Below are 17296 nucleotides of genomic sequence, written 5' to 3'. Positions count from 1 at the left end.
TGAAACATGAAAATGCCACAGACAATCTATAAATGTGCATAAAGCTTTTATTATTTTGTTTTGTTTTTATCATTTTATTTTTAAGTTTGTAGACAAAGTATTTGTAGTGAGTACTTGCATTTCTGCTCTGGAGTTCACTGTAAAATTAGGAACTTCAAGCATCTTACAGATTATATATTTTCTGTAGTATTAATAGGTGATCAGAGAGGTAGATACATTTTTAATCGAGTAAAATTTCTGTGAAAAGTTAGGATTGTTGATGAAATTAGAAATGTTTTGTATTTTAAAACAAGCGGTGCCCTTCTTTAGGCACCTTTCACACTTGTGTGACTTTGTCCTGCAACTTGGGACTGAAAAGTCGCATGACAAGTTGTACCCCCATGATTTACAATGAGTACTTTCATATCTGTGCGACTTCGAGATGCAGCGACTTCAAAGTAGTCCCTGCACTACTTTGGTCCGACTTTGATGCGATTTGAGGTCCATAGACCTCAATATTACACAGGCATTGCTTTAAAGTCACTTTTTTAAAATTGCACGACTTTCAGGTTTCACAAGTGTGAAAGGGGCCTTACTGCTGAGAAGCCCTCCGTACATACAGTAAAGGGCCTCTCTGGAAGCAAAGAAGATCATAGAAGTTTGTATGAATGCTTAGCCTTCAGATAGTTAGAGAACTGAGGGCTTCCTCTTTACAATATGGTGTATCTAATTCAGTTCTTTGTTACACAGCTTTAAGAATGCCAGTGGCTTGACAGCGGCTGACCTTGCACACTCCCAGGGCTTTACAGAGTGTGCCCAATTCCTTCTTAACCTCCAGAACAGTCAGCTCAACGGTTTCTATTGCACTAACTCCTTAAATGGAGTTCCACAGAATGCATCTAATCGCCTTAATGGAGGAATAAACAATCGCAAAAGGTCATTCCATGATTTGGAGGCATCTGTTGTTAAGAAGCAGAGAACTGAAGGTAAGCAATATGTGCAGGTAACTAGACTAAAGATATTGTGAGCAGTTTGAATTGCCTCTTTTTTTTTCTTTTCCCCTAAGGGTAGCCTTTTATTGGGTGTAAAAGTCTCTGATCTTCATGCTTACTGAGCCATACTGACTTAGGCTGCATTCACACTATAGCGTACTGAATCGCGGCGTTTTGTCCCGCGAATTGCGGCGGCAAATAGCGGCTTTTTGTACCGCGATTTGCGATGAAAAAAAACGCCGCGATTGTGAATGCAGCCTGTGACCCCCTCTATGGAGATGGTTCACATCTCATAGCCGAACGCCGAAAGACGCCTGAAAAAAAGGTCCGGGACCTTTTTTCAGGCGTTCGGCGTGGAGATGTGAACCATCTCCATAGAGGGCAATGCTAAAGCATCCCTCTGGCGTGTCGGGGCGGCAGCGGCGTTCACACTACAGGCGTATATACGCCTAGGTGTGAACGGGGCCTTAGACGTCATTTGGTTTCTCTCGTTCATCTCTTGAATGATGGTAACTGTCATGTCTTTGCAGTAATATATATTTTTGGGTGAAATGGTGTGTGTGTGGCTTTTGAGCTAGCATGCAATGGGGTGTGCTAACAGTGAAGTCGGGAGAGTTCAGAGCACATTTGGCATAGTAGACCTTTTTTATGTAAACAAACTTTATGGAAGACATTAACCGTGATGCAAGCACCATGATTGCGTCACTCTTCTAAAGATAAAAAATGGAGCAGAGGCTGCTCCTAATTACAAAAAGGCCCTTGTTAATTAGGAGCACAGTTCTCTGTTATGTGCCAGACAGACACAGCACCGAAAACATGAAAAAATGCTCTGATCTCTTTGCTGTCAGCTCGGAGGAGGATAGTTATTAATCCTGCAGACTCGTGTAGTGTAATGACTGCACAAGCAAAGAGAAGAATGTGACACGTCCAACTCCTGACAGCTTTCATCCCCTATGACAAGGTCACACAAATCTGTGGCCATTTTCTACATGGAAAACTGCCCTATTTCCTCTCTCAATCCAGTGCAGACATGCAGTAGTTTTTCTATTGCGCACTGAAGTAGAAACTGGTTCAGTACTGGTAGACCTTAAACAGGTCTATCTGCTTAGTTAATGATAGATGTGTCACACCCGATGATACAAGAAGCTAGGGCCGAAACAACTAATCGATTTATGAAAATAGTTGTCGTCTATTTTCATAAGCCGACTAGTTTGGCCTGCATACAGAATGCATTATTTGTTTGCATATCAGGAAATACAGTGCAGCACACATACAACTCCCTACAACCTCCATACATGTCGGTAAGTGCCTAAGAAGAAGTTGCGAATGAATGTGAGGAGTTTAATGGGACATGTAGTCATGAGGAGGAAGTGAGTTGTTCTAAAGTCAGAAGTTTTTTTACCTTGCTATAGGTGTGTGTGTGTATGTATGTATGTATGTATGTATGTATGTATGTGTGTGTATAATATATAAATTGGCCAATAAAAAGCATAAATGCAAATCACAGAAAAACTGTGCGTAAACAAATGCAAAAAGCACTGTCGAAACGGATAAAAAGCAAACTGCATAGGTGTGAACCGAGCCTTATGCTAGGCATACACGTATCAATTTTTGGGTGAGAATATTCATATGAAAAAACTTTTTTACGTTCGCTGAATGAAAGAATGTCGTTTGAAAATTTTACTTGCTTTTAACATTTTAGTTTTAAAATTAATGTAATTTCTGAACGAAAACCAGATACACTGTCTGTCTGAAAACCCAAAAGTTCTCTATTCTGCTCCTTCGAAATTTCACATCACTGTGGTCGAAAATAACTTCAATTTAACCCCACTAACGTTCTTAAAATGAATTTATTTATTTTGAACGAAGAAATTGTATTTGTATGGCCAGCATATAATGCAGTTCTGTCTGAAAATCGGTAAAACAGTGTTTTACATATTTTTTTTCTCAGAGTGTATTAGCAATTTTGCTCCCTAACCACATAGTTGGTTATTTATATTTACCACTGCATATAGATATTTAAGACTAAATTGCCATTTTGTCATACTTAACATATTAACTAAATTATACACCACACACCAACTAATCGTTTATATAAATCGTTAGTTTCAGCCCTACAAAAAGCATTTGTCCCTGTGTGGTTTTTCTGTAGCCTTTGTTTGGGTTAATGTTGAAGCTTGAACTTTGTGGAAAGGCAATAAAGCTGTCAATTCAATAAAAATGTCACCAGAGCATTGTAATATTAAATTGGCAATTTTACCTTTTTATGCATTACCATTATTTGCTTGTAAGGTTTTTATCTCTTCTGATTTTTTTTTCTATGTGTTAAAGCACATCTTTGTGCTTGCTGCACTACTGATGAAAACCATCATCATTAAATTGATTATTATGTTCACCTTGCTTCACTGGGGAATGGTGTCCTAGATGATGAGCAAAGAGCTTTTTTTGCGAAATCTAAAATGTTTTGATCGGAGAACCTTCTTCTTTTTTTTTTTTTTTTTTTTTTTTTTTTTTTTCTACAGTTTCTCTTTATAAATTCAAGTTTTGTGGAGCATCATATTTTTAAGCACTCAAATGTATTCTCCCGTATTTCACCCCACCCCCCCTAGCCGCTGCCAGAGTTCACCATGACCGATCGCCGGCAGATGTGAATGTAGACCTAAAATTTATAGTTTTCATGAATAATTCTAAGTGTTTTTTGGCTAGAAAGGTACAAGTGTGCTTTCAGGTTAGAACTTTGCCAATACAAGCCTAAACTTATTTTTTGAGCGAGGAAAGTTTAGAACGTTAGTCAATTTGTTATTTCTTTCTGTATTTGTGAAATTCCCCCTCACAAAAAATATACGTTTTCTGGACAAGAAAAGAAACCGCAATGTAAACCTTGTAAGGTTCCATCTCCTCCCTACTTATTAAAAGGGGGTGTGTTTAGTTGATGGCATATTCCCCAAAGAGATTTTCCATCATTTCTTCTCCAGTGAGTGAGGGGAAATCTTTGAGCACAGATGTCAATTAAAAATGGATAGGGGGTTCCAACCCTTCCTGTCCAAGAAAGTATTGGCTTGAGTAAGTCTTTATAATAGAAGACATCACCAAATAAAACTCTTGACTGCTGTACAGTAAGTCAACCCATCCCCCCCCCCCCCACCTACAAACAAGACAAGACACTTCCATGAACTCATTCGTAAGTCGTAAGACTAACTTGCTCGTAAGTCCAACAAAGATCACCGCTTGCAGGCAAAGGCTGTGAACGCTGACCAATGTGTTCTGAAGGGGAGAGATTGCTGCACTTAGATTGCTTGTGTTGAAACGGTGATCTGACAGTAGTTTTTAGTTCAGCATACTGGGTTGAATGAAAAACAAAACAAAAAAACGGAGTGTGTGAACCCAGCATTAGAGGATTAAATATGCAAACATATGTTTGCATCTTTTGAAAGTTTGTAGGTTGAATGTTCGTATGTAGGGGATTTGCTGTATAGAGAAAATCAAGAAATGCATTCCTCTAAATGCACATATGTAAGATGTTGTTTTTTTCTTCTTTCTTTTAGTGAACAGCTTTGGCACGGTGTACATGACAGGAAGGATGGAGGAAGACGACAGCATGCATGTAGAAAATCACTCAGATATATCAGGTGGGATTGGGCAGTTTTCTGACAGATGCTGCAACATACCGATGATTGAAGATCTGAAACCCCAGGAGAGCACATCTAATAGACCAACAGATGCTAATAATTTTACAGTATCTGCAACACAAACCCCCTTTCGTTGTATCAGTCAGTATGCTTACTTTTAAGTAATTTCCAATATTTTAGAGATGGTGAAAAATCCAAAGTTTTATATCATTGGTACTGTAGTATCTTGTCATACCTAATAAAGACTCTGGGGAGGAATATATATTACATGGGTTGAGAACAGTATTATCATCAAGCTCGATCTGTTTTACGAGCCGTGATATTCTAATCTGATGTGTTCATTTGTTTAATGGGTCTTGGCATATTTATTTATTTTTAATATTTTTTTTTTTCAAAGAACAGCTTTTTAACTGACCTGTAACTTTAAATTCTCTAAAATGAAAACTCGCTTTTTCTGGCACTAAAGTCTTAACTTGTTTTGGTTTTAAGAACCATTAAACTATATACTATGTAGTAAAAGCCTGGATGTATTTCTCCACGATAAAGCCAGCAATTGCATATTTCTGTGATTGATTGTAAACCCTTAATTTTATGTTTATTTAACCCTTTAAAGTCCTAATTTTTCAATGAGTTGGCATGACTCAAAATGTGCGCTCTACCAAACGGTGGAGCAGAACGTTAAAGGGTTGTAAACAAACCTATTATACTTGCCTGCTCTTTGCAATGGTTTTGCACGGAACATCCCTGATCCTCCTTCTTTCAGGTTCCCTGCTGGCTCATGCTGCCACCCCCCACCCCCCACACACTGAGTGCCCACCATAGCAACCTGCTTTCTATGTGGGCACCCGTGCAGCTGGCTGTGTGTGTCCATGAAAACACAGGGTGCGGCTTTACCCCCCCCAACATGTTCCCTTCTTTCTGGCTGTGATTGAAGTGACAGGAGCCAGTTGCTCCCACTGCTTTCTCTGAGCCTTTGAAGAGGAAGAAAGCTGCTGCCCTCGTGCACATCGCTGGATCGAGATCGGGTTCAGCCAAGTATAAGAAAAATGCATGAACATAAAAAAAAACCTTTTAGTCTTTAGAGCCATTTTAATGAACTGGTACAAAATTGGATAACCTGTTCTGACTGTAATAGTGGAGGTTCTTAAATGTGGTATAATGTATCAACATTGTTCAGTTAGTGTTTGTTTCCACCACTACTGGATTATGGAAGCTATTGCACAATTTAATGAGCAGATTATAAGGAATTTGAAATGTTGTATTTCTCTGCTTTTTGGAAGAGGGTCCCTGCATCTTGTATAGCTCTACTAAAGTACAACTATGGCATTCCATAAAATGCATTTACAGTTTTCTTACTCCCCCTTCAAATTCCCACAAATACATGTTAATCCTGCCAGTAGAGTCCTTAATGCATCTAACTGTGATGGGGTGGCAATGATGCTGCACTGCTCTAAAATTCAGAGCAGCATTGCCACCCTCATGTATGTTGTGACTTCTGGATTGACAGCACTGCTTCTGTCCCTGAAACTCTCCCACTGTGAACATTGGTTTATTAGAATAGGAGCATGTGTGACAAGTTGCGAAGTTGGCACACTCTTTTTCTTTGAAATTGACCCAGTGAAAGGAACAGCCCCGAAATGTTTCTAAAAGCCTAATCTAGCTCCACTGGAAGTGGAGCACTTGTCTTAAAACCGAATTTGTAAAAACATTATTGGCATAGCCAAGCTTTGTAAAATTACTACACGTTTGTAATGTTGCACGCAGGTTTCCTGTCATGGGGTTGTGACTCAGAAGATATTGTAGTCCAAAGACAACCAGACAAAAACACTTTGCGTGGTTAGCATTGGCATCCCAAAGTTCTGCACATAACATGTGTCCTTTTAACCATTTGAATATCAACCTGTATGGCTATAGCACTTTTTACTCGGCCATTTTTTATTGTTGCAGTAGTTTGACATTTACTCTGTCATGCAATAATGTACCCAAATTAATAGTGTATCCTTTTTTTAAACAAATCGTTGTTTTAGCGGCGGTTAATAACCACTAGATTTGAATAATCATTTTTTTTTTACTATATAAAAGAGAAAAAACTTTTTTTGGGGGTAATGGTTTCCCTCACTTTGTTATTAGACCTAATAAAGTAGACAATCAAAGGTGATTTTTTTTGTTTGGCACAATATTTTGAAAATAAGGAAACATGCTGGCCTTAACCTGGTTAAACATGGAGCTTGCTAATGGCGCACAAGGCGAAGCAGCATCATGGGGAAGAATTTAAGGGGTTAATGTACAGGTCACATACAGTTGGGAGGTTGAAGGTTGTTTTCAGATGTGCAGGACATGAAAGGGTTAAAAACCACAATCAAGTGCCCCTCTCACCCTTTAATCTGCTGCTGCTTGTTCTTTGGAACCAATGAATGATCATTCTTTCATTAGTTCTGCCGACCTCTGTTGAGAGGAAGGGGCAGGCTCTCACGTTTTTGTGACTGCTGTTTTTGCTCATCAGACAGCTTGGTTCACAGCCATGAACCAGGCACAGTGGCTGCCCAAGGGCTTTTTCAGGAGTGATGTTTATAAATGGCACTCCAGAAATAGACATCAACCTCTCTTCCTATTTGTTACAAAAAGGAGGTAGAGAGGTGACTAAGCTCCTTAAAATTTTCAGGTGGGAATAGGAATCTGTAAATTTAATTGGGTACCAAGTAGGCTTCTGTCTATTTCAAAATGCATGAATATAGTGATCAAGGCTATAATTAAACGGTGCAGTGAGCTTATAATTCCTTTTCTGTTTTTGCAAAATGCAGATTCCTACAATGCGAACTATGCTTTTTAGATTTCACTCTCTAGTTAGCATGCACAGATTAGGGGGACTTTTTTGGTAAAGGAGAATTCTAAATGTGACATTTTTACACAGATAGTTGATTCAACTGTGTGTATATACCATACCTGTAAGATGCCTCTAGAAGTTTGAAATCATTGTAGTAGGCACCGCTGCTCTAGTGATTGCTAACGTCCAGGTCCTGTGCCAAGAGCGCTATCCTCTGAATGGCACAGGCACCATACAGGAAATCAAATAAAGAGTCCAACACAAATAAACTGCAGTTCTTTGTCTTTTTTCAAGCAATGCAGTACATGGGTAAAAAAATCAAGGAAATAGTTGATGCATTTCAGACTCAACAGGCCCATGCCCGTTATAAGTAAGCCCGTTGCATCTGAACCGCATCAACCTTTTCCTGGATTTTTACCCCTGTACTGCAATGCATGAATAAAGACTAATGCCTCGTACACACGACCGGTTTTCCTGGCCGGAAAACTGCCTTGAGAGCTTTTGGCCGGGAATCATGGCTGCGTGTATACTACATTGCAGTTTTTTCCCGACTGGAAAACCACCGGGAATCCCAGCGATTTTTAAGCCGGCAGTTTCCCTATGGGGAAAACCTGCGGTGGAGCATACATACACGGTCAAGTTTCCCAACCAAAGCTCTCATGGTAGTTTTCCTGTCGGGGAAAACTGGGCATGTGTAGGGAGAAAAAAAAATCTACCGAGCAGGTTCTTGGTTTCCCCAGCAGACTTTTTTTTTTTACCGCCGGGAAAACCGATCGTGTGTACAAGACATAAGGACTGCAGTTTTATAGTAGTGTTGGCTCTTTTGATCTGTTATGTGTTGGCAGGCAGAGGTCAAGATCGGGGCACTGATATGTGAAACACTACACAAGATTGTACTAATTGGGTTGCAGCGCTGCCTGTTTTTGTGTTGAAACCATTTACAGAATGCTTTTTGTTTTCTTAATTCATGCAAAGCATTCTCTGATTGGAGGGGGTAAGGGTGTGGGGCAGTGACATCACACAGTAGTGGTGCCTATTCCAGTGATTTCCAAATTCTAGAAGGTATATGGAGCTGGACCAATGTAACTGGTGTATAAGACGACCCCCTAATATTCTGCTGAAAACTGTGGTTTTGTGGTCTATTCATCGTATTAGACGACCCCCTTGTGCAGTAGTATTGTGTTTTAATTACATGAAGAAGCCGCAGCCTGCCGGGTGCTCTGTAAGGCTGTATGTAGTCTGTATATGCGCTGCTCAGCCAATCCTGATGCACTGTGTTGATGACAGAGCCTGCTCGGATTGGAGTAATAACCTCTGCCAATCCGAGCAGGCTATGTAGCATTGGGATTGGCTGAGTGGCGCATATACAGAATACATGCAGCCGTACAGAGCACCCAGCGGGCTGATATCGATCGAGTAGCTGCTTCACCCGGCGTATAAGACGAACCCTGGTTTTTGGCTGTGTAATTCTGGTGTAAAAGGTCGTCTTATACGACGGGAAATATGGTTTGTATAAATTGCCATATCTGCAATTCTTGCCTGCATTCCAGTTTTCTCTTAAAATAGTTTGTAAGTAAATATATACAAAATAAGTTGCTCTTAATCATTTTTACATTTATTTTTATATTGTTTTTATTCTGTATGTGACCAAAACAAATGTAGCTTAAAGGGGAATATTACTGTATATAAATAACAAGACAGAAAAAAGCTGACAATTTGATTTATAATGCTGAAAAATGGAAAGCATTGTCCATAGTTCCCAATCATTTTTGTACACTGTGGGCTTGAAGATGACTTTCAACGCTTAGGTTGATTGCCATAGTCTGTCTTTTATGCCGCGTACAGACGGTTGTTTTTTGTGATGAAAAAAAAACGTTTTTAAAAACGTCATTTAAAATGACCGTGTGTGGGGGAAAACGTTGTTTTATGTCTTCTGAAAAACGACAAAAAAAAAAATTCGAATATGCTTGAATTGTTTGTGTCGTTTTTCAAAACGTCGTTTTTTGTGTCATTTAAAATGATAGTGTGTGTGTGTGGGCAAAACAACGTTTTTAAACCCGCGCATGCTCAGAAGCAAGTTATGAGCGAGCCTGAATGAAACAGAGTGCCGTCGTACGTGCTGAACGTAACCGCGCTTTGCTAGAGCATTTTGAAAAAACCGATGGTGTGTATGCTACGTCGTTTTTTTAAATGAAGTTTCAAAAACGCCGTTTTTTTTAATCACATAAAACATCGTGTTTTTTCTATCACAAAAAACGACCGTCTGTACGCGGCATTAGAGTTCAGCTAGATGGCAATTGGTGCAGTGGTAATGTGCAGTTCTAGAAGGATGCATGCGTTCCTTTGAATTATATTTGTATGAGGAAATGTATTGTCAGTGATCCCGAAGCTAGGCTAGTTAACATCTCCTCAACCACTAGATTTATGGTTTGAGCAGTTCTTACAGTCAGATTTTTATCCTAAGAGGAATCATTACCTGAAAAAATAAAACAAATGCAGCATCTAGATTTTGACTTTTTTTTTTTTTTATAAAGGGGATGTGCCATGAAAAAAAAATATTAAAAGCCAGCAGCTACTAATACTGCAGCTGCTGACTTTTAATATTAGGACACTTACCTGTCCTGGAGTCCAGCGCCGTCCGCAGTAGAGGACGAGCGATCGCTCGTCACTCTGCTGCTCCCCCCGCCATCCTCAGTGAGGGAACCAGGAAGTGAAGCGCTCCGGCTTCACTACCCGGTTCCCTACATCGCATGCGCCGCTGATTGGCTCCCGCTGTGCTCTGGGAGCCAAGTGTTCCCAGAGCACAATGGGGAGAGGACGGGCGGTGACGTCCTGCCCGCAGTTTTCCCGAAACTGTGTGGCCGGAAGTGGGTGCAAATACCTGTCTTTAGACAGGTATCTGCACCCCCCTCCCCCCTGAAAGGTGTCAAATGTGACACTGGAGGGGGGGAGGGTTCCGATCAGCATGAGTTCCACTTTAGGGTGGAGCTCCGCTTTAAGGCTTTTCACTAAGGACTCTTGCATTTACAGACTGCCCCCTTCCCCGGAACAATATTGGGCTGTAATTGATGGACTATAGCCAACTGGAAGTGGAGCTATACTTCCAATAATTAATGCAACTTTATCACTGCACTTTAGGTTCAAATGTAAATGGGGATACCAGGTGCATATTAACTAATGTTGGAATTGCAGTTCAGTCTCCTAGTATATTCCTAAAGTAAAGGTTTGGAAAATTATGAAGTTGAAATCCAGTGGTTTTCAATCGGCTTATAAAATATTTTTGACAGGTTTGTTTCTTAATGCAGATATGAATGGTAGCATGCACTTCAGTTCGTTAACAAATGGACCAGCAAGTAATGGACATTTTGCAGCACTCAGTGAAATGGAAATCAGCTCTCCCAAGTGCCTTCAGCCAATCAACGGATACAACGTTGTCACAAATGGAAACAAGGAGTGTGACGGGAGCGCAACATATATTGAAAATAAGAATGAAGCTGTAAATTCATCCTCTTGTGGCTCTTTGCATATTAATGGGAGTCCAAGTGATTATGTGGTTTCTAGGCCTTCCTGGGGTGAGGGTACGTCAGATCTCTTGCAGTATGGCTATTACCATGGGTTTGGAGACTCTGCAGAAGGCTTACCTGAGCACAGCAGTCTTGTAGAGCATTCTGATTCAGTCCATGATGAACACAAGTATAAACATACATTCATAAGCACACTTCATCAATATCAAGGATTCTGAGTTATCTTTACTGTTTTCATTTTATTTAGTACCATGCTTACATTTCAGTTTTTACTTAATACATTGACTTATTATTCAGGGTGTTTGTTTAAAGGGAAATTCTATTACCCAAAATTGTTTTTTCTTCACTTTAGCCATCAAGAGGTTGACTTCTGCACATTTTAAGGCTGACCCAAACAATTAAATATTTTGCCCAAGAAGCAGCATTGGTTTAGACTTAGGGGGGAAAAAAATTATTTTTGAAAAAAAGTTTAACAATTTAAGACTATTCGCACAAGAAAAAAAAATGACATTTTTTTTTTCTTTTTTGAGAAAAGTTTTTTATTAATATCATGTGTAAAAATGTTTAGCCACAGACAGGCATTTACTTACTTACTCTTATCTAGTCATAATCATTTATGAAAGTGTGTTAAATGTTGCCATCCTACATTTTACAACTTGACCACTAAATTCAAATGAACAAGAAAAGGTCAAGTATTAACCATCTTCTCTCCTGGCACATTCTAGTCAAGAAACTTCAGTAGAATAATACACAGGTTGAGATATGATTATGAAAAAAAAAAAAATCCAAAGCAATGTAGAAGGAGGTATATGTTAAGTGTTCATTGCTAGAGATGGAACAGTTTGAAGTATGATCTTCCCACTGCAAAAACTTTCCTCTGGGAACTCAGACAGGGCAGAAGCTTAGATCACATGATGGAAAGTTCCTGTCGGCAAATAAAGAAATTGTGCCTCTGTTTTTACTCTTTCTATCTAGGGCAGGGGTCTCAAACTGGCAGCCCTCCAGCTGTTTTAAAACTAATCCCATGAGGCATTGCAAGGCTGACAGTTACAAACATGGCTCCCACCGACAGAGGCATGATGGGACTTGTGGTTTCGCAACAGCTGGAGGTCTGCCAGTTTGAGACCCCTGATCTAGAGCTTTTGGTTGGGACTTAATCCTTGCAAACATCTTGTTTCGTAGAGGTACATGTATGGGCATGTCTATTAAAGTTTTAGCTGTCCAGCATTCAGAGTTATTTACTACATTTGCTTGGCCACAATTAATGCTGATCTTCATATGCTAGTGAAGTTGAAATGGTTTGGATTAAGTTGGTTCAAACTAATTACTACTTTCCCTACGAGATGCACCTGCTGTGTGTGTTTGCATAAATTGTATGTAGCCACACCTACAGTACTGCGTACCTGCAGCGGAACGGGAACTTTCCATCCCACTCCTGAAACCAAATTGAGACAGTTTTATCAATGAATACAAAGCTTCCCCTGATTGTGGGTGCCATCACAATCTCTGACTCCTCCATAGAATATAAAACTCCCTGTGAATGGCTAAGTGGCACTCAGCCTGACTCCATTTTCTTCCAGGAGTGGGACAGGAAGTTTTGTTCTACTGCCAGAACACAGTGCTGTAGATTGAGGCTCCATACACTTTATACATCAAGTAGTGAAGGTAACGGTTTGTTCGGACCAGCTTGGTCCAAACAAACTATTTAAACTTCACTAAAACATAAGGATAAGCTTTTAAGTTTAATGACCGATCGAATACAGAGCATATTGGGAATTGCAGAAACCTATTTAAAAGGTTGTGGAGTTTTGAAGTCTAACCATTTTTACAAAGATGGGTTACAGAATTGGCCCTTATCTTTTGGACATTTTTTTATTCTTTTCAAAATTTTCCTTGCTATGCAACTTGCAAATTAAAGTTGATAGACAAGTTTTATGTACTAAGTATATTTTTCTAATTCATGTATTGATGTTGGTATTCTTTTTATGCTAGCTTAAAGGTCACCTGTGCTCATACTATGGACGTATAAAGCATTTAAATATTAGGCAGTGAATCATCTACACTTTAAAATAAGCCCTCACGCACATCACATACTCCAATCCAATCTTTCTCTGAACGAGGTGGAACTGATTGAAAGTATTGAGGACCTCACACATTCCAAAAGCATAAAATCAGACTTTTTCCTAAGACTTTGTTTTATTGGCCTCAAGTAATCTACATAGATCATGGTCAATGCCTTATGGTGGGCCAAGCGCAATCCCCAGACCCCCCAACCTGGCCAAAGCGTTTCTAGAGTTTTTGTACACTTCAGCTGTGGAGTTGAGTGGGTTTCCCCAAAGTGGTTCCTCCCCCTTCCCACCCTCAATTATTATTTTTTTACTTGCATATGTTTTTCAGCACCTACCGTCATGGTATAAAAACCCTTGGTTCAAATTTTTTACGTACTGTCCCATCTGCTAGTGAAAATTCTCTCTAACCCTTAACTCTCTTAGCTATACCAAAAACAAAGTCATACAGCCAGAGAGACTTTAGTTTCTGTAAAACGATCTACAGATCCTCTATATCTCAGGTCAATGTCATAGTATGTAGGACCATGGTTTGCATCTCAGTCTGCAAATGTATAAAACTGTAGCTTCCTCTCCCCTTGCTTCCCCTGTCGGCGGGGACTTGGCAGCTGGCCAGCCTTCAAATGTAACCCAGCAGGTCTTTTTGAGTTGTCAGAAAGTGACTGTTGTGATATTTGAGGAGGAATTCCCCCACAATGTCCGCAGCTACTAAGTTCAGTGACGGTTTATATTAAAGTTATGGCTGTATGTAAGGAATATGTAAATACATTTTTTTGTTTTAATAGTCTGGGCACAGGTGTGCTTTAAGAAGTCCCCCCCCCCCCCCCCCCCAGAGCAACTGTGTCTCTATGACATATACTGTTATTGTTACACTGTGCTGATTCCATGGTCTACTCCTTTTAATGTTTTCATTGTGCAGAAAATGTTAACCAAATATGGTAAAGTTTTTCAGGATGGAAGTGAAATGGGTTACAATTAACTCAGCACTTCTGAAATTTAAAACACTAGGTTTCCAAAACCAGAAATAGACTTTTTGTTTATTGTATGGATGTTTTTTTTTGACCAGGTGAATTTGAATATCACTTATTCAGATTTTGGGATTCTCTTATTTCAGTATAGATACCCTGTTGTGTTTTTTTTTTTTTAATCTTTCTACTGAGGGGTTTGTTATTGCTCCTGCAATGTTGTAATGACTTGAAGTATATCTGTTTTACAACCCACACAATAAAATATAACAGCTTAATTACTATACTATACACCAAGGACAGGCAATCATAAAATGTTTGGTAGCTCTGAAATACTATTTCAATAATACATTACTGTATGTAGTTTGCATTTTTGTTAATAAAGGGCAAAACAGAGGGATGTTTATTGTCCACATAAATTGTTACATCTTTTATGTATTTTTGTTAAGCTTGAAATCGCTTGCCTTTTTGTATATTATGTATGCATAGTTTATAAACATTGCAGCAGTGTTGCTGTGTTAAGCTGATTTTGCCGCTTTCTCAGTAACAGGATAGGCAGATGCCAGTTATTTTGTTAAATTACTTTTTTTTATCTTGTATATATTTTATATTTTTTCCCCATAGCAGGGAAAACCATTCTCAAAAATTAAATACTAGTGTATTAAAAAAAGAAAAAAAAAAAAGCATAGTCATGGCCTGAAAGTCTTAACACATTCCAGTATTTGCGTTTTCTGATAGCGCTTTAAGAACCATGAATTTGTATACATTTTGTAACTTGAAATCCTTACTGAGACAGTGGCATAAGCAATTTTTTTTTTAAACTGACCTGTTTTTTGTTTTGTTTTTTTCATTGGTGTTACAGTTCAGCATTGCAAAGGGAATGCATGTGCCCTAACAGTTTTTTTTTAAAATATACATTTAATAAAAAAAAATCAATGTTGTCCACGCATTACTGGTGTTTGCTTTGCATGTTTTCAGTGTTCCATTTATCCAGAAATTAGGATTTATCACATCTAGTTTCTGAACCTACAAAGATGACACTGCTTACCTTTTCAGCTACATTATTTACTTTTACACCATTCATTCGCTGAGACCATAGCTTAGCAGAGCTTGCTGTTATTGTTGCTTTTTGGTATGTTGTACATTGAAGCAGTATTTTCTTTCCTATCCATGGCAGAAAACACATTTATCATATAGCAGACCTTAAGTATTTGGTCAGAAGGCCTTAAAGCATTTCAGTACTTGAGTCTCTGCAATTATTGCGAAGGCAAGTTTGCTTTACAATTGACATGTTTTTTGTTTTGACCTTCCATTCAGAGATGCTACATTTTACTTAAAATGTTTTAGATGCAGATACATTGTGTATGCGAATACGGCTGTGAACCACATACAGCTGTTCCATATTTGAGCCTGTACTTGATATAGACAGGCTGCTGGCAGCGAACTGTATGCTGCACCTGTGCCTCACCTGTGCGCCAACAATTTTTTTATGCTGTATGAGCCTAACTGCCCTGGTGCACGAAGCTTTAAAGGGAAGCTGTATTGGTTTGGGTTTTTTTTTTTTTTTGCTTAACTCCTTCCAACTTGGCCAGTTTACATAAACGGTGGGGCAGGTACTCCCCCTTTTTCTTATTCCAGGAGGACTTAAGTGTACATTGCCCTTTTTGAGTGTCCCCTGGGGAGCACAGCGGCATTGATACTGTACTGCTGTGATTGGCAAATCTACAAGCCAAACATCTCAGCCACGGCAGGTGTACACTCACAGACATATAACGTACCTGCAAGGTTTTACAGTGCCCCCCAACCTCACATATGAACAAGCTTATAATAGTGAAGCTAATGACTGTTCCCCAATCACCAGCCACAGTGTGACCAGACCAGTGAAGATAGAATCAGTGCTCCTGGTTTTTCTGTTTAGACAATGTTTCTGCTTGTGGCCTGGACTGATCTTTTGCCTGCACCTGAACTGACCCATCTGCACTGTATGTTCCTGCAAGACACTAGTCCTAGTTATTCCCTGTGGAACCACAGGAACTCTTGTTCTTCCTTTTTAACCTCCTGTACTTCCTGACAAGTGAACATAGTATTTGTGGGTGCAGCCACAAACCAGTAGACTAGACTAGGCTTGCTTTGCTCATAGGAACAGGGACTGCAGTAGGTGAAGCTACACTAAGCTATTTTCCCTGACCACTTGTATAGAAGCAGTTCTAGTTTTGATACATTTTGGTAGATTGTAATATACAAGATGCAATGCCTGGTATATAATTAATCCAGACTCTAAAAGTCTACTACATGTGGTATCGTCATACTCAGGAGTAGCAGAATGTGTTTTGGGTTGTAATTTTAAGTATGCCCATGCTGTATGTGAGAAATCCTATTGAATTGACAACTTTGAAAAAAAATAAAAAATTCATCCTGCATTTTCCATTTTTTTTTTTTGGGCAAAAACATGAAGTCTTCAAAAGACTCACTATGCCTCTTACAATTCACCCCAAGGCAATTTATATGGGTTTCCACTGTCCTGGTGCCCCAGGGCCTCCAAAAATGTGATGGGGAGGAAATTGAATGCAAATGGGATGTAATTCCAAGTATGCAGATCATGTGCGTTAGACATATCTTATTAATTGGCAACTTTGTGTAAAATCGATATTTTTTTCCTTGCAATTTCTCCAAAAAATTGTCAAAACTCTCATTATGAGAAAATAAGTTTTTGGATTGTGTGCTTTCCTAAATGTAGTAGTTTTGTAGGTGTTTCCATTGTCCTAGTGTTCCGAGGCCTCCAAAAATGTGATCCGTATTCAGGAAATTAGTAGCTAATTTATGTGTAAAGGCGCTGTTTGGATTTTTGGTCCCTCTATGCTTCTAGGTCTCACGTAATATCCTTATACTCGAGGCATAGCAGAAAGTGTTTTGAGGTGTAATTATAAATATGCCCATGCTGTGTGTGAAACATTACCTGTTTACATGACAACTTTGTGAAAAAAATTATTGTCTTATTTTTCAAAAAGTGGCAAATTACAACTTCAGAAAACTTATCATGCCCTTACTCTTCTACTAAATACATTGGATTGTTTACTTTCTAAAAAGCAGTCATTTGGGGGGGTATTTGTATTGTTGTGGCATTTTAGGGCCTCAAGAAATAAGAAAAGCAATTGGTACATCACGAGTGATCATTTTTTAAATATATAAACTATAGAGTTTTAGACTACTTATAATTTCACATTGACTAATATACACTGATTTTGGTTATTTTTTTACCAATGAAATGTAGCTGAATACATTTTACCCAAAATTTATGAAGGATTATGTATTTGAAA

General features: G+C 39.0%; 1 protein-coding gene across 2 annotated transcripts in view; it reads left to right on the top strand.

The window, feature by feature from the left end:
- ANKRD10 (ankyrin repeat domain 10) overlaps nucleotides 1-11732 on the top strand; it is a 47127-nt gene extending 35395 nt beyond the window's left edge. The window contains exons 4-6 of one of the 2 annotated variants that reach the window (XM_040336221.1): nucleotides 730-965; nucleotides 4517-4600; nucleotides 10712-11732. In XM_040336221.1, coding sequence (XP_040192155.1) covers nucleotides 730-965; nucleotides 4517-4600; nucleotides 10712-11166 — 775 coding nt within the window. In that variant the 3' untranslated portion in view covers nucleotides 11167-11732. The remainder of the gene's footprint in view (nucleotides 1-729; nucleotides 966-4516; nucleotides 4601-10711) is intronic. The other variant, XM_040336222.1, reaches the window with a different exon arrangement.
- Nucleotides 11733-17296: the final 5564 nt, after the last annotated feature.

Source organism: Rana temporaria, chromosome 2 (genome assembly GCF_905171775.1).
Source record: "Rana temporaria chromosome 2, aRanTem1.1, whole genome shotgun sequence".
NCBI lineage: Eukaryota > Metazoa > Chordata > Amphibia > Anura > Ranidae > Rana > Rana temporaria.
This window is presented reverse-complemented; position numbering and strand designations above follow the sequence as displayed.